Raw genomic sequence first — 27,181 nt, forward strand, 5'->3', positions numbered from 1 at the left:
ATGCAACAAATTGTTTTGGATTGTAAATGACATTTAGAATGCATCAGAGACAGTAACAGAAAACAGCAGACAGTTTTTAACTACTAAAGTTGTACTAAATAACACTGACAGTGACTTTGATTTAAGTATACACAAAAACATATCAGCTTAAGTGAGGCTGACACATCTTTTTATGAGTAATTACACTATACGGAATAATTTATGGTATACTTAAGTATACAAAGTATAGGTAGTAGAAGGAAAGTGCAAGACGAAAAACGATTTGACCTACAGAAATGATTTGATTGAGAGAGACCATGAACTTGACATAAATCCAACAGAAAATGACAACGGTAATGGAATTTAAAATTCTAGTTATTTTTCGTTAAATGGGCAACATACGGGAGACCTCAAGGTCGCATTTGGAGAATGTTGAGAGAAAGAATACATTTGGTTGACAATTTTTCTCTTCTACCCCTGAGTTGATTTATTAAGATTATAAGCTTAACATCTAAAAAAAATTTCGTTAAGTTCATTAGCTTAGGTTTATTGTTATTAAGGTGATCGTTATTTAAAAAATTTTAATTTGTATGCTCCCGAGCTTAGGTATATGGTTGGAAATAAATTAAAAAAAGTTCTCCTAGTTTTAAGTCTTTAACTTAATTCTAATCCGTGCCTCCAAGCGGTTGAAGTTTCTTATGGAAATAAAACGTTGTTTTGGACCTTGTCTAATCAATTTCAAATTCCAGCCAAACTATTTGTTCCATTAATTGAGACCTTGCAGACTAGAAGTTTTCAGTTTTAGCTATTGTTTTGCAGATTTTTAACTGTATAATTTCGCAGATTCAGCTTGGTAAAGAAATCCGTTTTTTTGTATACTGTCAAAAAATTTAAAAATTAACATTTTTATTTACAAATCAGGTAGTAGAGTAACTAAAGCAAATTATTAGGGAACCCGGCCGAACAGCTCTGATTTTGACGATTTTTTTTTTCAAACGTAGGTAATTAAAAATACTTTAAAGTCTATAGATTAAAAATTGCCGGTGTTGCCGTATTGTTTTTTTAAATTAAAATTAAATTTTTTTTTTAACAAAACCATTTTTTTTGCTTAAATTTCATAAAACAAATGATAGCAAAAGATTCTCTAGGTAATTTAAGGGAAATATATAAAAGGCAGTAAGGGACAATCTTCCATCGTTTAAGCGATAAACATTCTGACCTCAAACACAAAAAAATATTTTGAAAACAACCGCAACACCTACAATATTTTAAAATACATTTTTAAAAAGCCAGAAGCTCATTCTTATCTCTTCAATTTAAATCCACTAAATTTAATCAAGACTTTTTGAAAAAATGGTCCTCAAACTCAGAATAAAAAAAAAAATGTTATTAGAAAAATTTAAAATGACTTTTTTCCAAACTTTTTCTAATAAAATATGAATTTATTTAAAAAAAATTTTTGGCCATAAATATTATCAGTTGAATTTCGAAGCAAAAAAGGTAAAATATATCACACTTTTGAAAAAAAATAATCATTTTTAGCAAAAAACAAAACCGACTTCCATGGATCAAAACTGGGCTTTATGGTTTTTAAAATAGTTCCTATCGCAAAAAGTGAACGAAATTGAAATGGGACCACACTGCAGCCACCAGCTATCCAATACAAAAAGAATTATCAAAATTGGTTCACTCAGTCCAAAGTTATGCGGTAACAAACATAAAAAAAAAAAAAAAAAAAAATACAGACGAATTGAATACCTCCTCCTTTTTGGAAGTCGGTAAAAATGAAAAATTACTTCAATTTCAATGGTTTTTTACTTGCTCTATAGGGCAAGTATTGGTTTCGTGTCAAAAAAAAAATTCGAGGTTTTAATTGAAACTAACATTACGATGATGGAGAGGTCCGAAAAAGTGGTTTTCGTCATGACGTCCGTCGGTCTGTGCGTCGGTGCGTCTGTGCGTCTGTGCGTCTGTGCGTCGTCAAAAAAAGGTGTACATGAAGCTGCAGCCTAAACGGGTGAACGGTTTTTCTTGAAATTTGGTACAGATGATTTTTTTGTAATTTCCAAGGTTTGTTTTTTTTTGTTTTGTAATATCTCGCTTAGAACATATACCTCCCATACAAAATGTTCGAGGTATTGCAATTTTCTCGAAAACGGCTCTAACGATTTTGATTAAATTTGACTCAGGTAATGCTGTACGTAAATCTAATATATCTGCGTTTTTAGTTTTTCTCAAAAAATACGGATAATAGAAATATGATATTAAATTTTTTTTTAAAGCGCTGATGTCGGCTCTTCCCATACATCGTAAATGAGTTATTTCAATTTTCTCGAAAACGGCTCTAATGATTTTGATTAAATTGGACACACTAAATTTTGTATGTAAATCTAAGATAACTGCGTTTTTAGTTTTTCTCAAAAAATACGGATAATGGAAATATGATATTTACATTTTTTTTTAATCGCTGATGTCGGCTCTTCCCGTGCATCGTTAATTAGTTGTTTCAATTCTCTCGAAAACGGCTCTAATGATTTTGATTATATTTAATATGCACAATGCTTAGTGACTTTAACATAACTTCGTTTTTTGTTTTTCTCAAAAATAGAGCTAGGGAAATATGGCGTTGCCGTTTTTTTTTTTAACGAAAATTGACATTTATGTTGATTGACACTAGCTAAAATCTCTTGAAGGGCTTAGATTTGTATATCAACTATTTGTCAACAAAAATTTATTATACCAAATTTAGCCCTGATTTTTCAATCGTCAGATAGACTATCAGAAGAATAAATGTCAATATAAAAAAAAAACTTTTTTCCTAGGAATAAGCTCTAACTGAGGTTTATCTGACTATTGAAAATTGGCCCTTAAAGGGATATTCGATATTGTGTCGTCAAATATAAAACAATCGAACAAAATTAATATAAATATAAATACTTATGTAAGAAAAAAGTTTGTCTTTTAAAATTTTAAGCTATGGCATTATGTAGGTACATAATTACATTAATGGAAATATCCAGCTTATAATGTTGAACTTTGAAAGAATAAAGATGTACAACGATAAAACTGTCCATTGTATCTATTGTTGCGATTTTATATTTCTTCAAAAATAGTAGGTATTAAATGGACCTAGAATATTTGAATTCTTTTCAATCTGGTGGTCTAAGAAACAATAATAAAACATCAGAAATAAAATTTTAGATCTTTCCACGTTACCCAGGAGGTAGATCCTTCACGCGTTTTTTTTATCGAGGTTTCCCCGGTAGGCATAGTCCTCATGTTGTAATGTAATAAATACTGTTATGAGCAAAAAATGTATGCAAAATGTATGTAATATTATAATAAAGAAAAAAAAAAACAATTATAAAAGAAGAACTATGAAAACCTAACCAAAACCTATTCGATCATCTCACCATATTAATTTATTCTTGTGGAAATATAAAGTAAATTGGTTTATGATCTGAGAAGAAGCTTTCATACACTCCACACTCTAGTGGATGTATGTTTGAAAATATGACATCAATTTGGGTATTGTTATCTGTAGTAACTGCATTGTTAGGTAGTGCGGATCTAAGATTCCATTCCGTCAAAGTTTCATGGAGAAATGTGTTCTGCTTATTTCTTAAATTGATGTTAAAATCTCCCAACAGAACGATTTTTCCACGTAATTTGTGTCTTATTTCGTTCATAAAATCTTTGAATTGTTCCCTAAAGTCTTCAAATGAAGCCGAAGGAGATTTATAACCTGCGATAACTAAAACTTCACCTAATTCAAATGAGAGCAAATCAATATGAGTTTTCTTTGTCGAATCTATAATTATTTGTATTGTTGCCGATTTGATGCTCTTTGTGTCAATTGATAAAGTTTCCTTTACAAAACACATTAATCCTCTGGGCTTACGCTTTTTATAATCCTGATCTGACCTATAAATTAGTTTAAATCCCGGTATATTCAAAGAATCTGAATAAAGTGTTTGAGTTTCGGAAAAAACTAAAACATCACAATTTGAGTACCAGTGATCGGCTATAACGCAATTTATGTTCTTTTTCAGAGAACGAGCATTTTGGTAAGCAACAATTAAGCCGGTTTTTTTTTCAAAATTTTTAAACGACAAATTCATTTTACAATCATTTCTAAGACGTCTTAACTCGTCCAAAATTAAATTTTCTTCGGCTGTAGCATTTGGTGGTGAGAAATTACCAATTATAAAAAGCCCTGTCAAAGATGTTACTCTACTTAACGCAACGTACATCATAGATCTTCTGATTTTTTTCGATTTCCTTAGATCGATGCACACTTTATCGTATGTTTGGCCTTGGCTTTTATGAATTGTTATGGCTTCTGCTGGAACTATTGGAAATTGTTTTCTTAGAATTTGGTATGTGTTAACGGTATTCACATTTATTGAATGAACTTTCCTTTCAATAGGTACCAAGTTGCAATCTATATTGTTTGATTCTATGAACTTTTTTAGGGATAACTGGGCTTTCAATCCAACTCGAGGATTTGGTGGAAATAGGATCCAAATTTTGTCTACTTCGTTGGTATTGGGTTTCATTGAAATGTGCTTGAGTTCACCACATGCTCCGTTGACCAAACCGTCTTCAACATCTATATTTGTTGTAATCATATATTTGATGTTTTTCTTAAGACGTACTGTATTTGAAAGACCCCCTAAATCAGACAACTTTTTCTTCTGAAGTGCTTCCAATGCTCGTTTTTTAATTGCTTCTCCCACTTTTCCAAGCACAGAATCGATGGATTTGGCACTTATTTCTTCACCCGGTGCTTTTGATAGTTTTAAACTATTATACTCATCAACGTCATTGTTCGTTGAGTACAATCGAATTACGTCTTCAGGTATAGAATTGCTATCAACTTCACGGCTCTTTACTAGCTGAATATCTTCACTTGTCATTGTTCCCGTTGCAAGATGGTTCAGTGCGTTTATAAATAAGGTTTCATTTTGTTGGCGCATGATTTTGGTTAGCTCAAAAATCTTGAAAAGTACCCATAACGTGTTCGTTTCAGCAAAAACATTTAAGTCGTTATTTTGTGGTGCCTTAAATACAAACGTGTCAAAGACAGGGGGTAACTGGTTTAAGTCTCCAACTAAAATAATGGAAATCCCTCCAAATGGTTCATTTCGGCCCATAACCTGTCGTAGTCTTGTATCTACCCTACTTAGAAGTCGACTTCCAACCATTGATATTTCATCAATAATAAGCAATTTAAGATTGACTAACTTCTGCCGTATCGTGTTCGCAATATCACTTGAAAGATTGGGCATGGTCCCTCCGTACTGAGAAACGGGGAGAGCGAAAGCAGTATGAAGTGTCACTCCATTAATCAAAAAAGCAGCTTTTCCTGAAGGAGCAGTGAGCAACACTTTGATGGAATCTCCAATTGCTCCCGGCCTACTGTCAAAGTATTTTGTTATAAGCTGGAATATGGAGTTGATTACCGTTGATTTACCGACTCCAGCAGAACCACTTAAGAATATATTAAGAGGCAAACCGTTTTTCGTTTTAAAACAATTGTATACATGCATAACAAAGTCTCGCTGATCTTTATTTAATTTGTTCAGCAGTAAAATCATACCCTCTTGGGAAATTTTGGGTGGACTCACGAAACGATTTACTAAATTTTCCTTTTTATTTTCTACTCCGCCTTGCTCTAAAATATCTATTTGCTCTGGTTCAGGAAGAAAATCTGATGGAGTGCTTTCATGCCTTTCGTTGCCTTGTCGTATTTCTTCAAGTGCTTCATCTAAAATATCGTCTTCTACTATGGCATATTTTAATCTATTCGCTTCAACTAATGTCCTATTCCTCAAATAAGCTTCCTTAGAATCAATATTTTCTATTTCCACGGCCTCATTTCTCCAAGGCATAAATAAAAGTATCTGTTCGCGATAATAATGGAGTGGATCCTGTGCCAATTTGTACCTTCTATATCGAATTATCTTAGAATTATGTCTTAAATGGTAGTTATCTTCATTTTCATTTTCTTCATCATTTTGCTTACGCGAGTGAGTGAAATTTGCAACAAAATCCGCTAAGCATAATTCTTCGTGCTTTACAGGCCTTTTCGAATATTTTTGAAAATCATTTTCAACAAAAATGTCAGTGGAATCAGAGTTAAGGTTCTGAAGAAACTTATTGGACTTTAGCATCATTAATCTACTTTCAATTGGACTTGTATTTATAAAAACATGTCCTCTACTACTTTTCGACAATGGCAAAGATAGCACGTGATATGCAGCCTCTTGAGCAGACATCAAATTGCTGTTGAGAAAAACATTCGCGATATTTCTAAATTTGTCCTTAATGTTCTTATGGCCCTGATTAATATCAGAAGCAGCATCTCTTAGAAGCTTGGATAAACCAGCATCCACTTTGCTTATGTAATTGACAATATAATTAGCTATCCCGTATTCCTCCAAGACAAACTGAACATCGATGTTTGACTCAAACAAATTTAGAACGTCTTTATTATATGAATTTATTGCAACTTCTAAACTGTTGCGTTTTAAAAATACTTGGGAATTTTTTAACGAACTCCTGATGGCATTGATATATTGGGATTCTGTAATTTTAAGTGAGTTCAATATCTCTTCAAAAGGAACAAAAGATGGTTTGTCAAAGAAATGTTGCATTCGGGTCCTTATGTTTCCTAATATCGCTGAAAGTTCTTCCTTTTCTTTACCTACTGGAATTTCGGGAAGAGGCTCAAGAATTTGGGTCTTTGGCATAACTGGTATAGGAAAGTTAAACCTGCATTTGGTTTTATTTAACTTTCCCTTATTACAAGTGTGAGAATGTCTATGACGAAGGTAAGGTATATAGGGACTATTAGGATTATCTTCGCACGTGATAAACCTATCAATAAATGAAGTGCATCGCGACTTTCTTTCTTCATCGTTTAGCTTATAAACTGGAGCATTTTTGAGCCACAAGAACATGTGCTCATGAGGTGAACCACGCATCTGGAATTCTACTCTTTGATAACTGTCAAGTACTTCAAATTCCTTGAATGGTCCATTTTTGCTTTTTATGTACTTCATAAATTTGGCAACTTTATGGTCAAAATATCTAGCACAAGTTACTGGGTCATTTCTAATGAGCTCAGTTTTCTCGAAATTTTCCAGTGACATGGCTTCTACAATACTCAGTTTTTGGTTGTTTAAAAGTTTTGCTAGAAGTTGGATTAATTCGGGCCAATTTGATTCGGCAGCAGACAGGGTTAAGAAGAGTGTAGGCTTTCCTAATTGGCGAATCATTGCCATTAGTTGCATTTTTTTTAACTCCCAGTATGATGGAGATGACGGAATACGGTTAAGAATTCTATACCCAGCATCGTGTTGAATAAGTGAATCCAGGAAATGTTTCTTTAAAACGTTGTCTGCAGTCACCTTATTCGTGCTTTTGCTTTTTCTTAGACAAATGTTGATATTCGATAAACACGATTGCTCTAATTTCTTTTTTGCCATATAAAGAATTTTAGTTGGAACAGAACCTCGTCTATCATATCGTCTTGCGATTGATTTCGCTCTCTCGGAGTATGATATTTTATTTGTGGATTCTAAAGGATGTCCGCAGTAGATTTTAGGAAAACATAATTCTTCTAAATTTGGGAATAAATGCCATGGTACTGGAGCCTTTCCCTGACCAGGTGCTATTACTTGAACACTATCCGCCGCTTCTTTGTTCCTATCCATAACAAGGACCTCATCATTCATATCTAACTGTAAAATTTGTTGCTCTTCAAGTTGTTTAGCTTTATTTTCTGTATTAGTTTTTGATTTCTGTAAGTCTACGAATTCATTCAAATTTATGTCTTCTACCACGTTGTCATCTTGTGAAAAACCATCGGTAGTGCCCTTCGGGTTCTGTGCATCATTGCTGTCTACAATGAACTCAACCAATTCATCATATGCTTTGTCATACTGTTCAAGGTAAGCTACATCGATTTGAATGTTGTTTTTTTGATAAAGAGGGGTAGTCTTTAGGTACTGCAAAGCATCGCACACAACTGCGGGCCGAATTGTCTCAAACATATAGTTTGAAGAATGGTCAAGGTGTCGTTTGAGTTTTAACTGAATAGTTTTCATGTTATCAAACTTGCGTGGCAGTACCTGCAGCATATCGTTTACCTCAACTGAAATATTGACAACGCTTCCTTTCATTCCAAGCTGGGGATTCAGGGCAAAGGGCTTTAAATCGCGAATTTGCATAAAATTTATGAAGGGTGCAACCATTCTCTCTTCAAGAGGAGATAAAATTTGGATTGATTTGGGAATAGGAACGAAGTTAAGTCCATTAGCAATTGCTAGCTTAGGAACAAGACCTTTCTGGATATATCTGTAACAGGTTTTACATGTCCAGGCTGATTTATGGGTTCTTATTTTATTTATACTTTCTACAAATTTTTTTCCAAAATACTTTTTCGAATAAGTTGTTTGGTACTTTACAACAGAATGCGCAAAAAATGTCCCTTCACAAAAACAACAAACATACTCTGGGCACATGCTTCTTTCCTTAATAAATAAAAGCTTTGCTTGACTTTCTTCATTATTTTGCTTTTTTAAGTTATCACGGTATTGCTCCCTAAATTTATATAAAAGATTGTCACGTTTTTCTTTTCGTTGTGTTGTATTAATTTGCTGTTCTTTTTGTTTTAATTCAGGAAGGTTTCTTTTAGATTGTTTAAATCGTGTGTCTTTTTGCCTCTTTCGTTCCAAAGTGGTTTTAAGACTACGGCTTAGTTGTTTTCGCGCTACATCTTTAACTTTTTCTGTTGAACGAAGATCTTTATTACTTCTTCTACTTCGCATTCTTTCAGAAAGCTTTGTATTTTCTACAATTTTATAATCTTGTCGACTCCTAAGAGATCGTTTCCTTGCATTGTCTATTTCCCTTTTCAAAACTCTATTTTCTGTCACACTTCGCCTTGCGCGCATTCTCGTCAAAAGCTTTGCGTTTTCATCATTTTTAAAGTTTTCTTGACTCCTGAGAATTCGTTTCCTTTCACTATCTTTTTCCCTTTGCAAAATTACGTTTTCTATGACACTTCGCCTTGTGCGCATTCTTGTCAAAAGCTTTGCGTTTTCGTCATTTTTAAAGTTTTCTTGACTCCTGAGAATTCGTTTCTTTTCACTATCTTTTTCCCTTTGCAAAATTACGTTTTCTATGACACTTCGCCTTGTGCGCATTCTTGTCAAAAGCTTTGCGTTTTCGTCATTTTTATAGTTTTCTTGACTCCTGAGAATTCGTTTCTTTTCACTATCTTTTTCCCTTTGCAAAATTACGTTTTCTGTGACACTTCGCCTTGTGCGCATTCTTGTCAAAAGCTTCGAGTTTTCGTCAGTTTTATAGTCTTGTTGACCTCTCAGAATTCGTTTCTTTGCACTGTCTTTTTCCCTTTTTAAAATTCTACTTTCTGTTACACTTCGCCTTGCGCGCATTCTTTGAACCTGCTTTGTTCTTGATACCTTTCGCGCCGTTCGTTCCTTAGCCTTAAATGTTTCATTTAATCGCAGAAGTCTTAGTCTTTCTTTGTTGTGTTCATCAAAAATTTTTTTTTGACTGATTGAAAACAATTTGCTCTTTATTGACCACTGCGTTTCGAGACAAGAATCAAACTCTATTTTCAAAGGTGTTATACTAAATAATTGTTTTCCCATTGCACAAAATGATGATTTAAAAGCTGAAGCAAGGTCATGAATGCTTTTAAACCTACAAAGAACAGCTACGCCATTTTGAACCGAATTTAGATTTTCATCTCTACTGTGAGGATCAAATAACCAGTATAAATTGTCCTTCCTTAAAATTGCAACCGATAAATTACTAACAGTCAGAACACCGAAAATCTCAATCGAAAAAAATCTATCTAATTCACAACAGAAAAAGTCTGTTTCATCAATATAACCCTGAAAAGGATCTAGTTTATACTCGACGTTAAATCTCGTATTTTCCACAGTAAAGGATTGAAGAACCTCATCTGCCGCCAGATAAAAAGATGATGGTGGCTCTTTGCCAAACCTTTCTGAAAAACTAGAAACAGATTGAACATGAAGATTATGTCCATGCCTAAGAACTTGATTAATATTATCTGCGTTCCAGGCCGTTACGGATGTCAACTGGGACATACACAATGCCATTACCGAATTGCTTGTACATTGTGTATTTTTATAAATTCCCTCAAAAATGTCATTGTTTTGACAAAAAGATCCCATAATGCAACTACTGATGTCAACTCTATTCATACAATTTTCATTAAGCACCTTTTCTGAATTTTCATCGACCTGGCTAAAGTTAAATACAATTTTTTTCTTTCCCCTGCCTTTCTTTTGAATTTTTAAAAAGTTGTTATCCATTTCGATAAAAATTAAAATAGTTTTGAAAAAAGTAATTTAAATAGTAAAAATGTTTTAAAAAATTATTCAAAATTATTTGTTTTAAACCAAATAACTTACCGAATAGTTTTTGGTCAAAATTTTAAGAATTCGCCTGTTCTTGTTTTAATTAAAGCTCTTAATTCACAATATTCACATTCACACGACTTTAATTCTAAAAATCATAATAAAATTTCAATTTTTAATTTCACTGTTAACACCACTGCCTTAAATTAAAAATTATAAGAAACTTAAAGTTTTGTAATAAAAAAAGAAACTATTTTTTTTTTCAACTTGTATTATTTAATTCGTATGTAAAATTTTACTTTAAAACTTTTACTTCTTACACTTAAAACACCACCAAATTGTTTTTTTTATTATTTTTATGAGATTTTTTATAAAAACACTCACTTTTCACACTCTATTAAAATTGCATTTAAAAATGCAGTTTGTACAGTTTTGTAATCTATAAGACTTTTGTATAGAATTGCTTCTTCAAAAATTGTTTTTTTTTTTTCAAATGCTCACTTCTTTCCACTATCGGTTAGAAACGATTATTGATGAGGATATTGATTTTTTAAAACAAAAGAACCTTAAAATTTTACTTTTTTTTATATATTTACACACACATACATATAACCCTAAAAAACTTTCAAAAAATTTTTTTATGACATTCCCAAAATATAGTACCTACCTAATGATAAGAAGGGTTGCGTAATTTCAAGAATTAAAAAACATAATACAGCCATGAATGGTATGGTAGGTATAGGTAGTATGGGATTTTCCACAGCTAGATTCTACCTGCATATAACAATAAATTTGCAATACACTCATTACAAATTGGATGACTTTCTTAACACCCACCGTCGAAAAAGAGGTATCTATCCATTCATAAATAAATATAGGTACACAAATCTTTTTTTTGTTATAATTTTGGGTTGAATGATTAAGATTAAGATTGAATGAATTAGGGTTTGTTTTTTTTTTGGGCGGATAGATATATATATTGTACATTGAACCACATGACCAAATGTAGGTACGTTCAATATAGAAACCCATTACTCTGAGCTTTTATGATTTTATTGTTAAAATACTTACATATGTGTATTTTCAGGTATACATACCTACATACATTTATACATGTACCTACATAAAAAAAAAACGATGAATGCTTAGAACTTCGTGTGAGAATTTTGCATTTTGAAAACCATTTGAAGTTTGCATCAAAATAAATGCCAAGCAACACACGCACTTCAACATCATAAACATTGATATTTAAATTTTAGAAACATAGGTCTAGCGATACTAACTTGAAATACGAAAGCAAGAGGTACGTGTGATAAAATCGTGCAATAAACAATAATTCAAATGGGATACCTACTTCGATTTGTAGGCAAAATTATTTAAAATGGCGTAAGAAATTATAAAAAAAAATTTACATATTTTCAGATTTCTTATGAAATTCCTTTAAAAATCAAATTATAACTATGTTATTCAAAATATTTTTCCTAAAAATCTTTGACATAAAAGCTACTTTTATCATAAGAGCAAGTACGTGCGACCCCAGTCGTGCATTTTATTTTGTATTAAAACTGAATTTTTGCATTGAAATAATTAATTTTCTCAAAGACTGTGGTAAATAGGAACTTTAAATTTTTGCTATTTAACTTTCACCAGTAAGCGTTATTAAATGAATAAAAAATAATTTTATGTTTAGATGTTGAACTTTAAAAAAAAAATACATAAGTTACATTTTTTTTCAAAACTTTTATTAAAAAAAGTTCTTCGAAAATGAAATACTTTTTAATTTTTTTCATAAACCGTAATACATATTGACATTTCCTTTTCTAATTTGAAATCATAATAAATGCGGCCAAAAAAATTTGAAAATAAATGCATTTTATATTACGACCAAGTTTAAAAAACGACATGTTAAAATTTTTTCAATAATTTTCTTTTTCAAAAATCGGAGTTCAATTACCATTCTTTCAAAAGCCGTTCATTCAATTAACTTAATTTTAATTTTACATATATGACTAAGCTTCTAGCTTTTAAAAAATGTATATTTGAATATTGTAGGTGTTGCCGTTGTGTTCAAATATTTTTTTTTTGTGTTTGAAGTCAATTAATAAGAAAATTGCATCTATCGCTTGAACTATGGAAGATTGTCCCTCACTCCCATATATTTTTTTTCCTTGAATTTCCTAGACAATCTTTTGGCATCAAATAATTTATGAAATTTAAGAAAAATTTTTGAAAAAAATTGATTTTTGTTCATAAAAATCTTCAATTAAATTTAAAAAATCAAAACGGCAACACCGGCAATTTTTAATCTATAGATTTTAAAGTATTTTTAATTACCGACGTTTGAATAAAAAGATCATCAAAATCTATACTGTTCGGCCGGGTTCCCTAATATTGCCAATTTTTGAGCTTTAGTTACTCCACTAAGGGTAATTTTTATAATTTATATTTACACAATAATTTATTAGTTGTGCATTTATTTATTATTGTAAGTACATTAATGTTAATTGAACTAAAATTGCAGGTCAACAACATTTAACTCTTTTATTTTTGCTTCTGAGTATAAAATATACTTTTCGAAAGATTTTGGTGTTTTTAACTCAAATCCAAAGTAAAAATTATTTAAACTTTGTTCATTTTTAAAATAAAATTTGTAAAAATTCTTTAAAAACGTATTGTCTTCTTTCAAATACTAATTTAATTTTTCCTATATAATTTTTATTTTATTTGTCTGTGTTCGTAAGACAGGATCATATCACGTTAGTTATCGATCTAATAGAGAACCTGTTACGGAGTTGGAATTGCATGTAGAATTTGAACCAGTGTTGTGCCCACTTTTTTAATAAAAATAAAAAGAAAGGTAGGCCTAAAAACTCCTGGTACAAGCAAATTCAAAAACACCAGCATTCAGTTGGCCTTAGAAATGGAACAATACAAAACGGGGAGGCTTGCCGCCGATTTCTGAGGTCAACCCGGCGAACCCCACAAGCGGATCACTAGTGTGAAGCAGTAACGTGGGATAGTTATGATCCCCTCGACATCGAGATCATAACAGCGCTGCAGCGCCGAGAAAAAGGAAGAAGAAGTTGTGCCCACTTTTTTGCATCGAGTTTTATACTGCGTTTCTTACATGTTAAATACTCGATGTTAAAAACTTGAAACCCAATGATGTAAAAAATGGTACAAAAATCCTAAAAACAAATCTTATTGTTATGGAATGTTTTAATTCTTTTGCTTTTTTTTTAACTATTGGGGAAAAAGAAAACTCTGTAATTTTTTAACGATATGGTAAGGAGGTAACTAAATTTTATTAAATTTTTTTTATTATCTTCATCATCAAAATGCAGAGGAAATGCATCATTTCGTTTGCTTTTCAACGTAAAATACATGTCAATTAATTCCTTGGAACTTTCAAATATTAATGGAATTGCGCCCAATTTAAATTTCGGGAAAAATTTACTTTAAAGCTTATTTGGAGAGGTTTTCGTTTTTCATTCCTGCCATAGCACAAAAAACATCACCTTCTTTAAATTAATCCACATTTTTGCTTAAAATAATGCCAATCTTCAATGCCCTCTCCTGAAAATTTAACGTTATTTGGTCGTTAGTCAGAATTTCGATATCGATAAATGGTTGCAAATAATATAATATTAGAGCATTATCATTTAGTGCCATGTTTTGGCGATGTTCTATGATATGTATTAATTAAAAAAAAAAAAAACTAATGTAGGTGATTCTTGAGAGCAATATACTGACCGACTACGCTATAGATATAGATTTTGTATTTGATTTGAAGAGCACAAAATTCAACTCATCGAAATTTCCGTCCGGAAGTTTGATTTCAATTGATTTTAAAAATTTTAGTTATATTTTAACAAAAATTGATAATGATTTAAAGTATTCTCACAAGTTTTTCCTGTTCATTTATTCTTTTACCATTTCTTTACCCAGATTTTTGTTTTGAAACATTTTTTCTAATATTTTTTTTTACTTCGACATCGTTTTATTCAGAAAAAAAAATGACATTTTTCTCTTCTGATTTTGAACATAAGTTAAAATTATTAGAAAATCCTTTGAAGTAAACCACCTTCTCCTACAACACTCATAATTTCAAATTATGCTTAGGTACTCCGCTCACTTCGAGGGAATAAAATTCATGATAATATAAATGTCCTTTTTTTTGGGTAAAATACTGCAGTTTATAAATTCCAAATGGAGCAAATTGGTGAACTGTAGTTTAAACCAAAAGTAGAATTCTAACGGGATCGAGCCAAAATTCTGCTTTTTTAACGAAAATTCAGTTTTTCAAAATGTTTTTCTATTCTGTTTTTCAAAATTCTGCTAGCATTATACTTGAACAAAAAAAAACTGCCAATTCTGTTTTTTTTTTTTTTTATAGCATAGGGTAAAAGCGGGTGAGATGGCATACCTTTTTTGTTTTTGGCATATTTTTCAAAGTAAACCACATTTCATACTTCTAACAATGCAAAAATGTTCTATATTCAATATCCAACGTATTGTTTGTTTTACAGATTTTTATATATTAGATTTATATTTTTAAATTAATATAGAAAAAAAGTTTAAAAAAAAAACCATCTCCCCCTATAGGGTGGGTGAGATGACGCATGAGTTTGTTTTAGGTTTCTATTGCCAAATTCATTGCACAAATGGTTGAACGATGTGAAGGAGTCAAGCACCAATGCATGCCATATAACAGATTGCAACTAGTCGTCTTTTTTATAAAATTTGAACTTGGTTGAATTACTTAAAAAAAAATAGTTTGAGGGTGATATGGCACATGCTAACACTATACTCGAGTAAAAAATTCTAGTACGGAATGCGCCATTTCACAAGAAAAAAACTGCGCCATCTCACCTTTTTTCGCATAACTCCTATTCGTAAGCACCTATTAAAAGCAGATAGAAATAGAGCTCAGATTTCACATGCAATGCATAACTTATACTCTCTTGTATGTATTGTTGTATCAAGGGCATCTAAGATCCCACCGACTCACAAAATATCGGAACAAAAAAAAAAGAGCGAAAAAAAAAATTCGAAAAAAATAATCACATGATTTGCTTTGAAATTTTTTTTAATTTTTTGTATCACAGACAAAGAAACGAATACTAGACCAGGGTCGATAATTTTTGAAACCAAAAAAAATCATAGTAGGATGAAACCCATTGAAAAAGGAGGTGAATATGATGAAAATTAAAGGAAAAATAAATTACGGGCGAGCCGAGTTCGGGAAGTGGGTGGGTTGAGTTTTTAATGGTAAAAAATGGTATATCTCGATTTCCGGCAAAACTACAAATCCTATAGAAAAAAGTTGTATGGCAAAGTTGTAGGTAATAAAAAGATCTACAACTTTTGTATCAACAATTTTTTCACATAACCTCAAAATTTATGTGAAAAATTCAAAAACCCGAGTTTTTGGTTTTTTATTTTTATCTTTTTCAAAAACAAAAATTTTTCTACGAAATTTGGTGAAAACTTACTTTATTATGTTCCAAATACACTGTAATTTATTTGATTTAAAATATTAATTTGTTCTCCTTATTTTGACTTAATACCAAAAAAACACCCTAATTTTCAATCGAAAATTCACGTGTCAAAATATCAGCTTTTTTCAAAAAGTCGGTGGGCATTTCGTTCGTTAAAATGTCTATTTTCTGATGGTGTAAAAAAAATTTTACATTAGTATACTATAGAACATGTTCTAGTAAAATTCAAAAAATGAAAAAAGCTTGAATTCGAAAAAAAATTTTTATCATTGTTTACAATTTTGGCCTATTTATTCAAATTTACACTTTAATTACTCAAAAAACGTAAGATTAATCAATGTTACATGAAATCTTACGTTTTTTGAGTAATTAAAGTGTAAATTTGAATAAATAGGCCAAAATTGTAAACAATGATAAAAATTTTTTTTCGAATTCAAGCTTTTTTCATTTTTTGAATTTTACTAGAACATGTTCTATAGTATACTAATGTAAAATTTTTTTTACACCATCAGAAAATAGACATTTTAACGAACGAAATGCCCACCGACTTTTTGAAAAAAGCTGATATTTTGACACGTGAATTTTCGATTGAAAATTAGGGTGTTTTTTTGGTATTAAGTCAAAATAAGGAGAACAAATTAATATTTTAAATCAAATAAATTACAGTGTATTTGGAACATAATAAAGTAAGTTTTCACCAAATTTCGTAGAAAAATTTTTGTTTTTGAAAAAGATAAAAATAAAAAACCAAAAACTCGGTTTTTTGAATTTTTCACATAAATTTTGAGGTTATGTGAAAAAATTGTTGATACAAAAGTTGTAGATCTTTTTATTACCTACAACTTTGCCATACAACTTTTTTCTATAGGATTTGTAGTTTTGCGGAAATCGAGATATACCATTTTTTACCATCAAAAACTCAACCCACCCACTTCCCGAACTCGGCTCGCCCGTAATTTATTTTTTCTTTCATTCTTATCATATTCCCCTCCTTTTCCAATGGGTTTCATCCTACTATGATTTTTTTGTACTTTTTAATGTTTTTGAAGGCATCGGCACTGGTCTATACTGGCTACTTCGATTTTAAATATTTAAAGAAAGCTAAAATATTTTTCATACATTTTTAAAGCAATAAATGCCCAAGATATTTAAGGTGCGCCATCTCCCCCGTTGCGCCATATCACCCGCTTTTACCCTATGCGCTGACTAAAGAAAAATACACCTTATTAATGTTATAGGTAATTCAACATTGGTACTTTCCTAATTTTTTTTTGTTTAAGTGTCGCAAATATTTTTTTAAATGCATAGACTGACTTTCTTTCAAATAAATTCTTTAACTTATTGGAACCGATGTTGCTTGATACAAAATATTCCTTTTCTTATTCAAATTTTTGAAATTCAAATTTTTGAATATTCATTTTTATTTGATAAATTAAAAAATTTTGAATTATTTTCGGAAATGTTATGTATTAAAAACCTTTTCTTAATATTTTCAAATTTATTCATTTATAAAACAAAAATTAATATGCATTCAAAGAATGACAAATTATGTAGGTAGGTAATCAAATAAGTAGATAATTTTTCAAGAAGATGATTTTACAGAATTTCGCAAAAAATTAAAAAAGGGTTTGGAAAATGTTAAAAGGCGCGCGCTTTTTAACATTTTCCAAACCCTTTTTCAATTTTTTGCTGAATTTTGAAAAACAGAATTATGAAACGCAGAATTTTGAAAGCAGAATTTTGACCCCGGCAGAATTTTGACCCCAACCCATTCTAACTTCTGCTGTGAAACTGAAAAAAAAAAACACTTCCTTGATAGAATCTGGCGGCACAACTTTTTTACTAATAGTTCTTAAAAAAAATCCTCTTTCTGTCAATTATTTTTGAAGACCAGTTTCTTTTTTTTTTAATTTCCGGATCCAAACTTCAAAACAATCTCAGTAATTATAAATATTTTTTATTTAACCTAAAACTTGATTTAAAAAAAAAAAAATTAAATAAAAATACTAGTAATTAGTGCGATTTTTAAAGTTTAGAACTACCTTAATTTAAATAATGGACTAGCATCCATTTTGATGCAAGAAACTCAATTCCTTCGCTTTGGCTTTGAGTACCTATAAATAAAATCCAGGGTTTAACAGTTTTTGATCTTAAAAATTAACATTTTGATTACCTATACATTTAACTTTTGAGTAGATTCATACACGAGTAGCAAAACAAAAATTCAATTTTATTATGACACTTCATAATTCATTCTATATTAAGTCTTAAAATGGTGAGGCTTCTTATTAATACTAGACTGATTCAAAAAAAAATTTTTTTTTTTTGTTCAAAGCATTGTTGAAAATATTGTTGGAAATGACGATAAAAAAATGCTGTAAAAGTTTCAGCCCTTAATGTTAACATTTAATACCGCCGCATCGCAAATTTCTATTTCCCATGCGATTTGTATGGGAAAGATTGTGTATTTGTGTTTAGAATTGTTTATCTTTTTAATGGTTCATCCAAAAGGCTTGACAAATCATTTTCTTTTATAAAATTGTCTGCTCTACAAAAAAGCTCTTAATAATTTTTTTGATTTACCCCCGCGTTTCGAAGTTATTCAAATTTAAAATATAAAAAGCAATTTTTTCTCATTTTTTTCCGATTTTTTGACGAAATTATTAGGTTTTTCAAAAAATTTGGCAAAATTTTCGAATATTTGTATTCTATGTTGTGTTTTGGTTTCACAGATCCTTTAATATAACTCTCAAACCCCTAATACTATCATATTAGATTTCTTCAATAAATTTGAATTATTCATTTTTTCAACTAAAAATTATTTTAATTAATTTTTCGCGTCCGTTTTTTTTTAAATTTTATAAATGCAATTTTGTAAAGCGTTCAATTTTATACTAGAAAATGATTAAATCTAGCCTTTTTGATGAACCATTATAAATATTAAAAAAATCTAAACACGAATACACAATTTTTCCCATACAAATCGTATGGGAAATAGAAATTTGTGATGCGGCGGTACTAAATGATAACATTAAGGGCTGAAACTTTTACTGTATTTTTTTTATCGTCATTTCCAACAATATTTTCAAAAATGCTGAACAAAAAAAAAAAAAAATTTTTTTGAATCAGTCTAATTAATACAACTTAATTTCGTTTTAAAAATAAAACGTTTTTTATTATACAACTGCTGGAAAGCATTTTTATTTTACTTATTAATCAAATAACATGTTTGGAAAAAAATAACTAAGACTTATGCACAAGGATACAATAATCATTATTTGTCACGCTAGCGATTTTTTCAGTAGGATTTAGTATGTAGGATGAAAATATAATTTTGTAATCCCTATAACTTCTCATCCACCCACAGTCACCCACATTATGTATGTTTTTTTACATGGAAATTATTAGTTCAATATAAAAATATAGAATTATTTTGTTTGCTTGTTTATTTTATTATTTTCTATAATAAAGTTGAAAATATCTCAAGCATCAATTTTTTCCATAATTATCTAACAAACAATTTTTTTTCTATGAAATTATCTAATATGTATATGAACAATGCTTCGCATCGTTAATACAAAAAAAAAAAAAAATAAATAAATCAATAAAGTGTCATCATGTAGGAGAATTTAATTAAAACCACTTCATCGATGTAATGCATCATGATTGACACGTGTATGTAAGTACGTCGCGTCGGTCGTCGTATATAAATGTATCTTGAATACTGTGTGGTCGATGCTATAGAGAAATGGCATTATTTTACATCATTCTATTAATATAATTATAATTATTATTTTTTACTACCAAGAAAACAAAAAAAAAAAAAAACAAATATAAACAAATCAAACAACATAACATTAATACACAATGTAGGTAGATTAGAAGAGTATAGGTAGGTAATACTAATATTGTCGGCTTTAAATAATAAATAATTTGCAACCGTTACACTTTGATCGATTCTAAACGAAATTTAATCCACATATAGAAAAATTCTTAAACACTAAGCAAAAAAAAAAAAAGTATTTTCAAGTCATGTTTAAACCACAAAAATATCTAAGCATCTGAGAAATAGGTATTCCGTTACAAAAAGGCAGATACTATCCACTCTATTCCACGACTATACGAAGATGGATAAAACATGGCAACATAAGTTTGTTTCCTATAACGGTATCATATGGCACAGTATCTAAGTGCCCCATTAACACATTGTCAAATTAAGGGATGCAGAAAATTTATGAAAGAATTTCAAACATCTATTTCCGGTTAGGAAGGTATCTTAACTCTTACCTGAATCTCCTATTATTCTAACTGGTTTTTTATATTCGTATAGATCGTTAATTTAGGGAACACTTTTGTCAATGAAAAGGACAATAAAAAAAACACAAACAGTTTTGAGTGTCAAAGTCGTTCGTTATATTATTTCCGTAAGAATATATTGTTTTTTTTTTGTTCACACAAAAACCGCCAGGAGGCGCAACACGTGCTGCTTAGAACAGAAGACACAAGGATTTCCGAATTGCCAATTCAAACAAGCCACCACATCGATTCAAGCCGCACAACAAACTGATCTCATTGATTATGGTGGCAGAGCCAAACGTCAGTTGTTAGATCGCAAAAATAAAAAAAAAATAAAAACAAAAGCAGCAACAAGCAACAACACAGCAATAACATCAACATCAAATGCAAAAAAAAAAAAAAATAATGCAGTTCCAGCGTTGCCAAGATGTTAAAGAAATCATAAAACAACAAAAAAAAAAAATCTGAAAAGAATTTTACTTTTTTTAAACTAGCATTTGAAAATTTGAGTTACATAAATTAATGTCATCTTTTGGAATGTCTTGTCTTTTTGCGTTAAATTGTAAATATTCTGTATGAAATAAAGAAAATAGGGGAGAATGGTGTAGAATTGGACAAAATATTTATTCTTAAGCTGTGATAGGAGGAATGTCGGTTGCTTGGAAAATTAAAACAAAATTATCTGTTGTTTTCTGCTCTAAACAAATTTTGAGTTTTAACTTTCAAACTTTTGATTTTTAATCAATTATGATATGTATCATAAAACTAACGAAGGCAAATAAAAAGTTTTTCGAAGTTTTGTCTGTCTTTCAGTTCATCATATAGACCAATTTATTTTAAGCTGAAGATCATCATTTATCAAATCAAATTTTCCCGCAAATATTATTTAAGTATCAGTCTTCCGTTACTTCCAAAGTGATTTTGATTTCATAATATATAATTTTGTACTCTAAAAGTTCTTTCGAAAACAACCAAGTATTTGATGATTTCAAATGCCATATTATTACTTTTTTAGTAGCTTCAGACTTGAAATTTCAAGAAGAGACATTCGTAAAATTTAAAGTTGAACGAGATAAATTCAACAATAAAAGTTGTTTAATTAAACGTTAAATAACTTAACATTGCTCTTTTATGATAAGTTACCAAAAAATATCATTTAAATTGTGTATAGGTAAATACATTTTGATCACCCAAAACTAAGGAAATGGCAATTATTTTTTAAACATTATTATAAGTTTTACAGTCAGATTTTTATCTGTGCTGTCTTGGAATTTGTGTAGAAAGGTAAAAACCCTTCATGAAATTTTGATTTTTTATTTAAAGTAGATATTTTATTTTTCAAATTAATCTTTAAAAAGAAATGGTCCGCAACGAAATTCGTTTTGAACTAAACCATAATTTTGTGAAGACTTTTTGTATGCGGATTTCCTTATGCAAAGTCAAAATTGATTGGCATGTCATACTTGAATATTAAAGTATAAGAATACGATTTTTGGGTACTTTTCATGTCGAATTACGTCAAAAGCTAAATTACTTGCATATAACTATGTATAATCTAAAAAGTCATTTCTGTTGTCGAAAATACATTTCTTTCAAAATTAATTTTTCTCTCAAATTTATTGGAAGAAACAATTTATGATACTTACTTGATACATATTTCAAGATCTTAGTGGTTTACCTAATGAATGGTTTTTTGAAGGAAATACAAATTTGTGACTTCTATTTTGGATAAAAAAAAACATAATACGTAAAAACTTGTATTTTAGATTAAATATAAAAAAGCGTTTCATTTAAAATAAGTTTTTGAGATTTTATAGTTAAAATACTAAGGAGTACAGTTATAAAACTAGACGAATTCGATGTACAATAAAGTTAACTTAAAACAACATAACATATTTCTTACTCAGAATTTTGTATATTAAGCTGATAAGTGTAATTGGTTGAACTCACGAGTAAGTCGAAAATTAAAAATCTACGTCAAGTTTCGATTATTTTAGTTCAACTTAGTTCATCAATCGCTCAAGATTAGAATATTTGCATTCCGATTTGTCAATAAAAAAAAAAGGTTCCACATACACCACAGTGACCCATTGATTTTGCTGACTATTTAACTATGTGAACAAATTATGAAATAATACTAAATAGCGGTTGTTGGTGGAACGTTTTATTTATTTACCTGATGCTGAAAAATAGTGCCAACATTTTGAAGTACCAAGTAGAGAAGACATGATTCGCAATAGTTAACAATAAGTTCAATTGCTACAATATTATAATATTTTAATGATGGAAATGGACCCCTCATCCCCTTCCAATAAAAAAAAATTAAATTTTGATTTGTGCATTAAATATTTTTTTTTTTTTGTTAATACTAAACGATTTTGGCTATTTGACCATACATTAGAAATATCATTTATAATATTGAACCTAATGTAAGGCCAAATAGTCAAAATTGTAAGAAATTCAATGAATATTAAAAAAAAGTATTAAATGCACATGTTTTGCATTTTTTTTTTTTCGATGCAGAAAATTTTTTATTTCCAATAGGTAACATTTTTTTTATTAAAATGTTTGTATTTGCAGTAAATATTATTTTTAAACTTGTAATGGGAAACAAAAGCATTAAAAAATATATGGTTTCGTCTCTAAATATTTATGTTCGAAATTTCTGTAAAATTTTGGTCTTTTTATCATGATTTTGGTTTTAAAATGACTAGTGCATCCCGAAGAAATTTTCTTGGTTGGAATGTTTGAAAATGAATAGAAAACTCATTATTTAAAAAACTCATTAAAAGTTTTTACAAAATAACTCAATTCTTAAAGTATTTTTATTGTGACAACACTTCTATTACTTTCTAGACTAATACCCCCACGGATACAAATGTCATGTTTTGCATAGTGTCTCCATATTGGTTTGAGAATATAGTTAAGTCTTAAGTGGAAGCAGAGTGGTATCCCTGGTTGCATTGACAACGGTCTAACATGGCAGTGAGGCTGCTGACGGTAGCCGATTTATAGCAAAGTGATTTGTGGCTTGTGGGCTTTTTGCCTGCTGCTTCAGCTCCATATTCTTGTTTCGCTAGTCAATTCGGTGGAGGCGTTTGTTGTGACGATATTTTTTGTAGCTTTTTCCCTTTTTTTGTCTCCAACAAAATGAATATAAAATATCGTTTGTTGTCCAGTTAGATGCAATGGAAATAAAATTCAGAATTATGTGCGAGATTGCATACATAGTGATCATCACATGGGTTTTCGGAGTTTGGGAACAATGCCTGATGTTGGATGTGAATCCTGAAGCTACACACAGTAAAGAACGTAATATTCTAAAATTAGACAATGATGAGATCAGTTTTCACAGTAAACTGTGAGAATCCTTTTTATTTTAATATGTTTGTTTTTTTCCTTTTGCTTTTTGTATGTCAAGGGCATACATTGAGAGTTCAGTGTAGAGTTGTGTGAATGGATCGTAAACTCGAAGATTATCTTCGACGACGCCAATTTGTTGATTCTTGGTTGACCAAATTATTATGATCGGAATGTTAATTGGTAGGGTATTTGTTTGAGGATGATCTTTATAATGTTAATTGATGCACAACATCCAAAAGTTAAAACAAAAAAAACTGAATTTGACTTTGAAATGAAAGGTTAAGTGTTAAGAAGTTCTTTCAAACTGCAATATTCTTTTTCGCTTGCTATAAAAACAAAGTGAATTAAAAAAAATGTTTCATCAAAATTGATGAATTTAAAATAGTATTAAACTGTAAAACCAATCAGAGCTTACTTAATTTTCCCGGTTTTGTAAATTTGCTCAGTCAATTTATTCAAAAAATAGCAATGAAATATAATTTTTGCAGGGCAATGTTTTTCTCATGAAATATGTTTGGGTACATCTCCTCATTATAAGACACAATTTTTTTTGGAAGATTGGTGCATTGGAAGAGCCGTAAACTTGAAAAAGAGATTGGTTCGGACTTAACGATCGTATCTCAAAAATAGATTATATAGTGTTGTATTTAGAAATGAATGTTCCCAATGGTTTAAAACTAATTCGGGTGTACCTCAAGGTAGTCACCTTGGTCCTTTATTGTTTGTCTTATTTATTAATGATCTTCCTTCTGTTTTAAGTAACTCTATGTCTTTAATTTATGCCGATGACGTGAAAATATTTCGAAAAATTGACTCAGTAGCTGACTGTGAACTTTTACAAGAAGATCTTCAAAAATTCTGGGAATGGTGCAATACTAATCGTCTGTCTTTAAATATTGAAAAGTGTAAAATAATGCGTTTTACACGCAAACACAATGTCCTGTCATATACTTATTTGTTGAACACGTCTCAATTATGTAGTCTTTCAAGTTTCTCTGACCTCGGTGTGGTGTTGGATTCAAAACTTTCATTCACTAACCATTACAATTATATTATAAAAAAAGCTAATAAGATGCTTGGTTTCATTAAAAGATTTGCTCGTGACTTTCGTGATCCTTATGTGCTTAAAATTCTGTATGTTTCATTTGTTAGGTCTATTCTGGAATACGGTTGTATTGTATGGGTCCCATATTACGCGGTTCATGTCAACAGAATAGAATGTGTTCAAAGAAGATTTATGAGAATCTGTTTACGTTTTCTTCCCTGGTCTAGTATGATTGATTTGCCACCATATTCACATAGACTTCAACTAATAAATCTTCCATCTCTTTTAAGTTATCGAGAGTACCTGCAATTCTGTTTTATGGTGGGAATTGTTAGCGGAACTGTTACAGCTCTGTTCTGTTCTGTGTAGATTGAGTTTTAGTGTTAGTCGTTGCAGCTTAAGAAGGCAACTGCCTCTTTGTAATATCTTTAGTAGATCTAACTATGGGGCCAATAGTCCTCTCAATATTTTGATAAATATCTTCTATAAAAACTATTTTTTAATTCAATCAAATAATGTTAACGTAAAATCACAAAATTTTAAGAATATGTTCTTCATTCATTGCAATTAAATTTATAAAATAAAATAGATTTAAGTATTTATAAGTATATTTAATGTACATAATGTCATAATATAAGAGATTACTGCGTTAGTATTTAACGTGTTGAATAAATAAATAAAGGTTCGGTTTTCAATGACTTACAAAATTTTTGTTGTAAGTATTCACACAACACTACCATTTTTCCTCACAGAGTATGCAAAACAAAACTGGAAAAAAAGGCATAAGAATGATGCCCGGTTAAAATATATAGTTAGGTTTGTACATATTATATACCCTGATCTGTAATTTAATGTTTTTTTTTTTGTTTAAGGAAAAGATTTTCGATTCTCTGTCTGTATAGTAGCCTTAAAATTGGTCACATTCAAGTTCCCTACACTTAAAAAGCAAAATTTCAAGTTAGTTTAAAATTGAACCTTCTTGATACGCTCTATTGCTGCTTTTATGCACTGCTTAAAAATATTATAAGAAAGTTTTAATTTTTAAAATTCATTAAAATAGGTATAATTTAAATCAAAAATATAAAAAGTGCGTATACGTCAAGGTGGATTTTGTTTTTCTTTTTCCAAAACATATGTGTGTATTGTGTACCTACAATGTTCATCAGAAGAAATTCTATAATTTATAATATGTATAGTGTTTTTATAAAAAGAGGAAATGTTTTAAAAATGTTCACTGGGGTGTATACGTACTTTTTTTGATTTTTATTAAAATTATATTTTAATGTACTTTAGAGATTGAAATTAACTTTGCAATATTTTCGAGATAAAAAAAAACTAAAAATATCAACATCGCTAATTTTTTTTAACAAGCCTTATAACCTAGAAACATTTGAAAATACGGATATTGCACCTGGCAAAAACAGTCAACAAAACATAAAAAAAAATATTGTTTGTGGAATATGTATAGTACTTGTAATCATATGAAAAATGTTTTTAATTAATTTCTTGACACTGAATGTAATGACATACAAAATCAAGTCAATACTAGCACTCTAAGATAAGTGAAGAATCCATAAAGTTTTTTAAAAATATAAGGAAATAAAAGGAATTATTGCAAAAAATCTGTTAAGAAAATGATACACGATTGAAATCTGGTAATAATGTTACTCTAACATATAAGTCAGTCAAAAATCATTCGAGGCCATATAAATTTTTTTGGAAGGAAAGGTGTTTTTCTAGCAAATAAAAAAAAAATTGTTTGGAGTTAAGTATATTTCCTTCCATCAAAACCAAACTCGTTTTGGTTTCAATTGCGTTTATTTTAAATGATTATACACTAAACTTGTTAACGAATAATTTTTAGGACTTATTACATAGCTAATTAACTCCCTCCTCGAAAAACTCCCTATCGCTGAAAACTATCCTTTTTTCTTGGTTTTTATTACAGACTTAAAGTTCATTAGGGTATCCCATTAGTTTTTATAATTTTAATAAAATGTCATTTATAAAATTCCAACAAAGTTTCCATATTTAAAAAAAAATGCTTTTTACCAAAAATATTTTATATTCTACCTAAATTCTTGGTCTCTATGATTAATGAAACCAATTTACCAATTTTCACTGCGGTATCATTTTTATTACAGTTTTTTTGATACTAATTCTGAATTTTATCTTTCAAAAAAAAAAAAAACATATAGGGTTTTCCTTGTACCTGTACTTTTTGAATCTTTACTGTGTGGAACGGTTGATTAAACAAACCTATGATTATATTCCACAAACAATTTTTTCACTGTTTTTTTTTTTTTTTAAGTTCGATCGTTGCAAAAAAACGTTTTGCCAAGTTTCATGAGGGTATAACATTCTAATTTATTTATTGATTTTAGTCATGTAAATGCATTATTACACAAATACACGACAACTTTAACGTCAACAAAAAAAAAAATTAGAAACTTTTTAGGTACATGAATTCAAAATCATCTAGTCTAAAATAACGATTTTTTTTTTAGGTAATTCATTTTATTTCAAATTTATATAAAAAAAAAAAACTGTCATACTGCCATGTTTTCTGTCAT

General features: G+C 29.7%; 1 protein-coding gene across 1 annotated transcript; it reads right to left on the reverse strand.

Annotated features, from left to right (window-relative positions):
- Positions 1 to 3,401: 3,401 nt before the first annotated feature.
- Positions 3,402 to 9,446, reverse strand: LOC129911529 (uncharacterized). Its single transcript, XM_055989356.1, has 2 exons — positions 8,500 to 9,446; positions 3,402 to 8,343 (listed from the first exon to the last, which is right to left on the reverse strand). The coding sequence occupies exons 1-2, from the start codon at positions 9,444 to 9,446 to the stop codon at positions 3,402 to 3,404; spliced, it is 5,889 nt and encodes a 1,962-aa protein (XP_055845331.1).
- Between the last annotated feature and the right edge of the window lie 17,735 nt (positions 9,447 to 27,181).

The sequence above is a fragment of the Episyrphus balteatus genome, chromosome 1, assembly GCF_945859705.1.
Source record: "Episyrphus balteatus chromosome 1, idEpiBalt1.1, whole genome shotgun sequence".
Lineage (NCBI taxonomy): Eukaryota > Metazoa > Arthropoda > Insecta > Diptera > Syrphidae > Episyrphus > Episyrphus balteatus.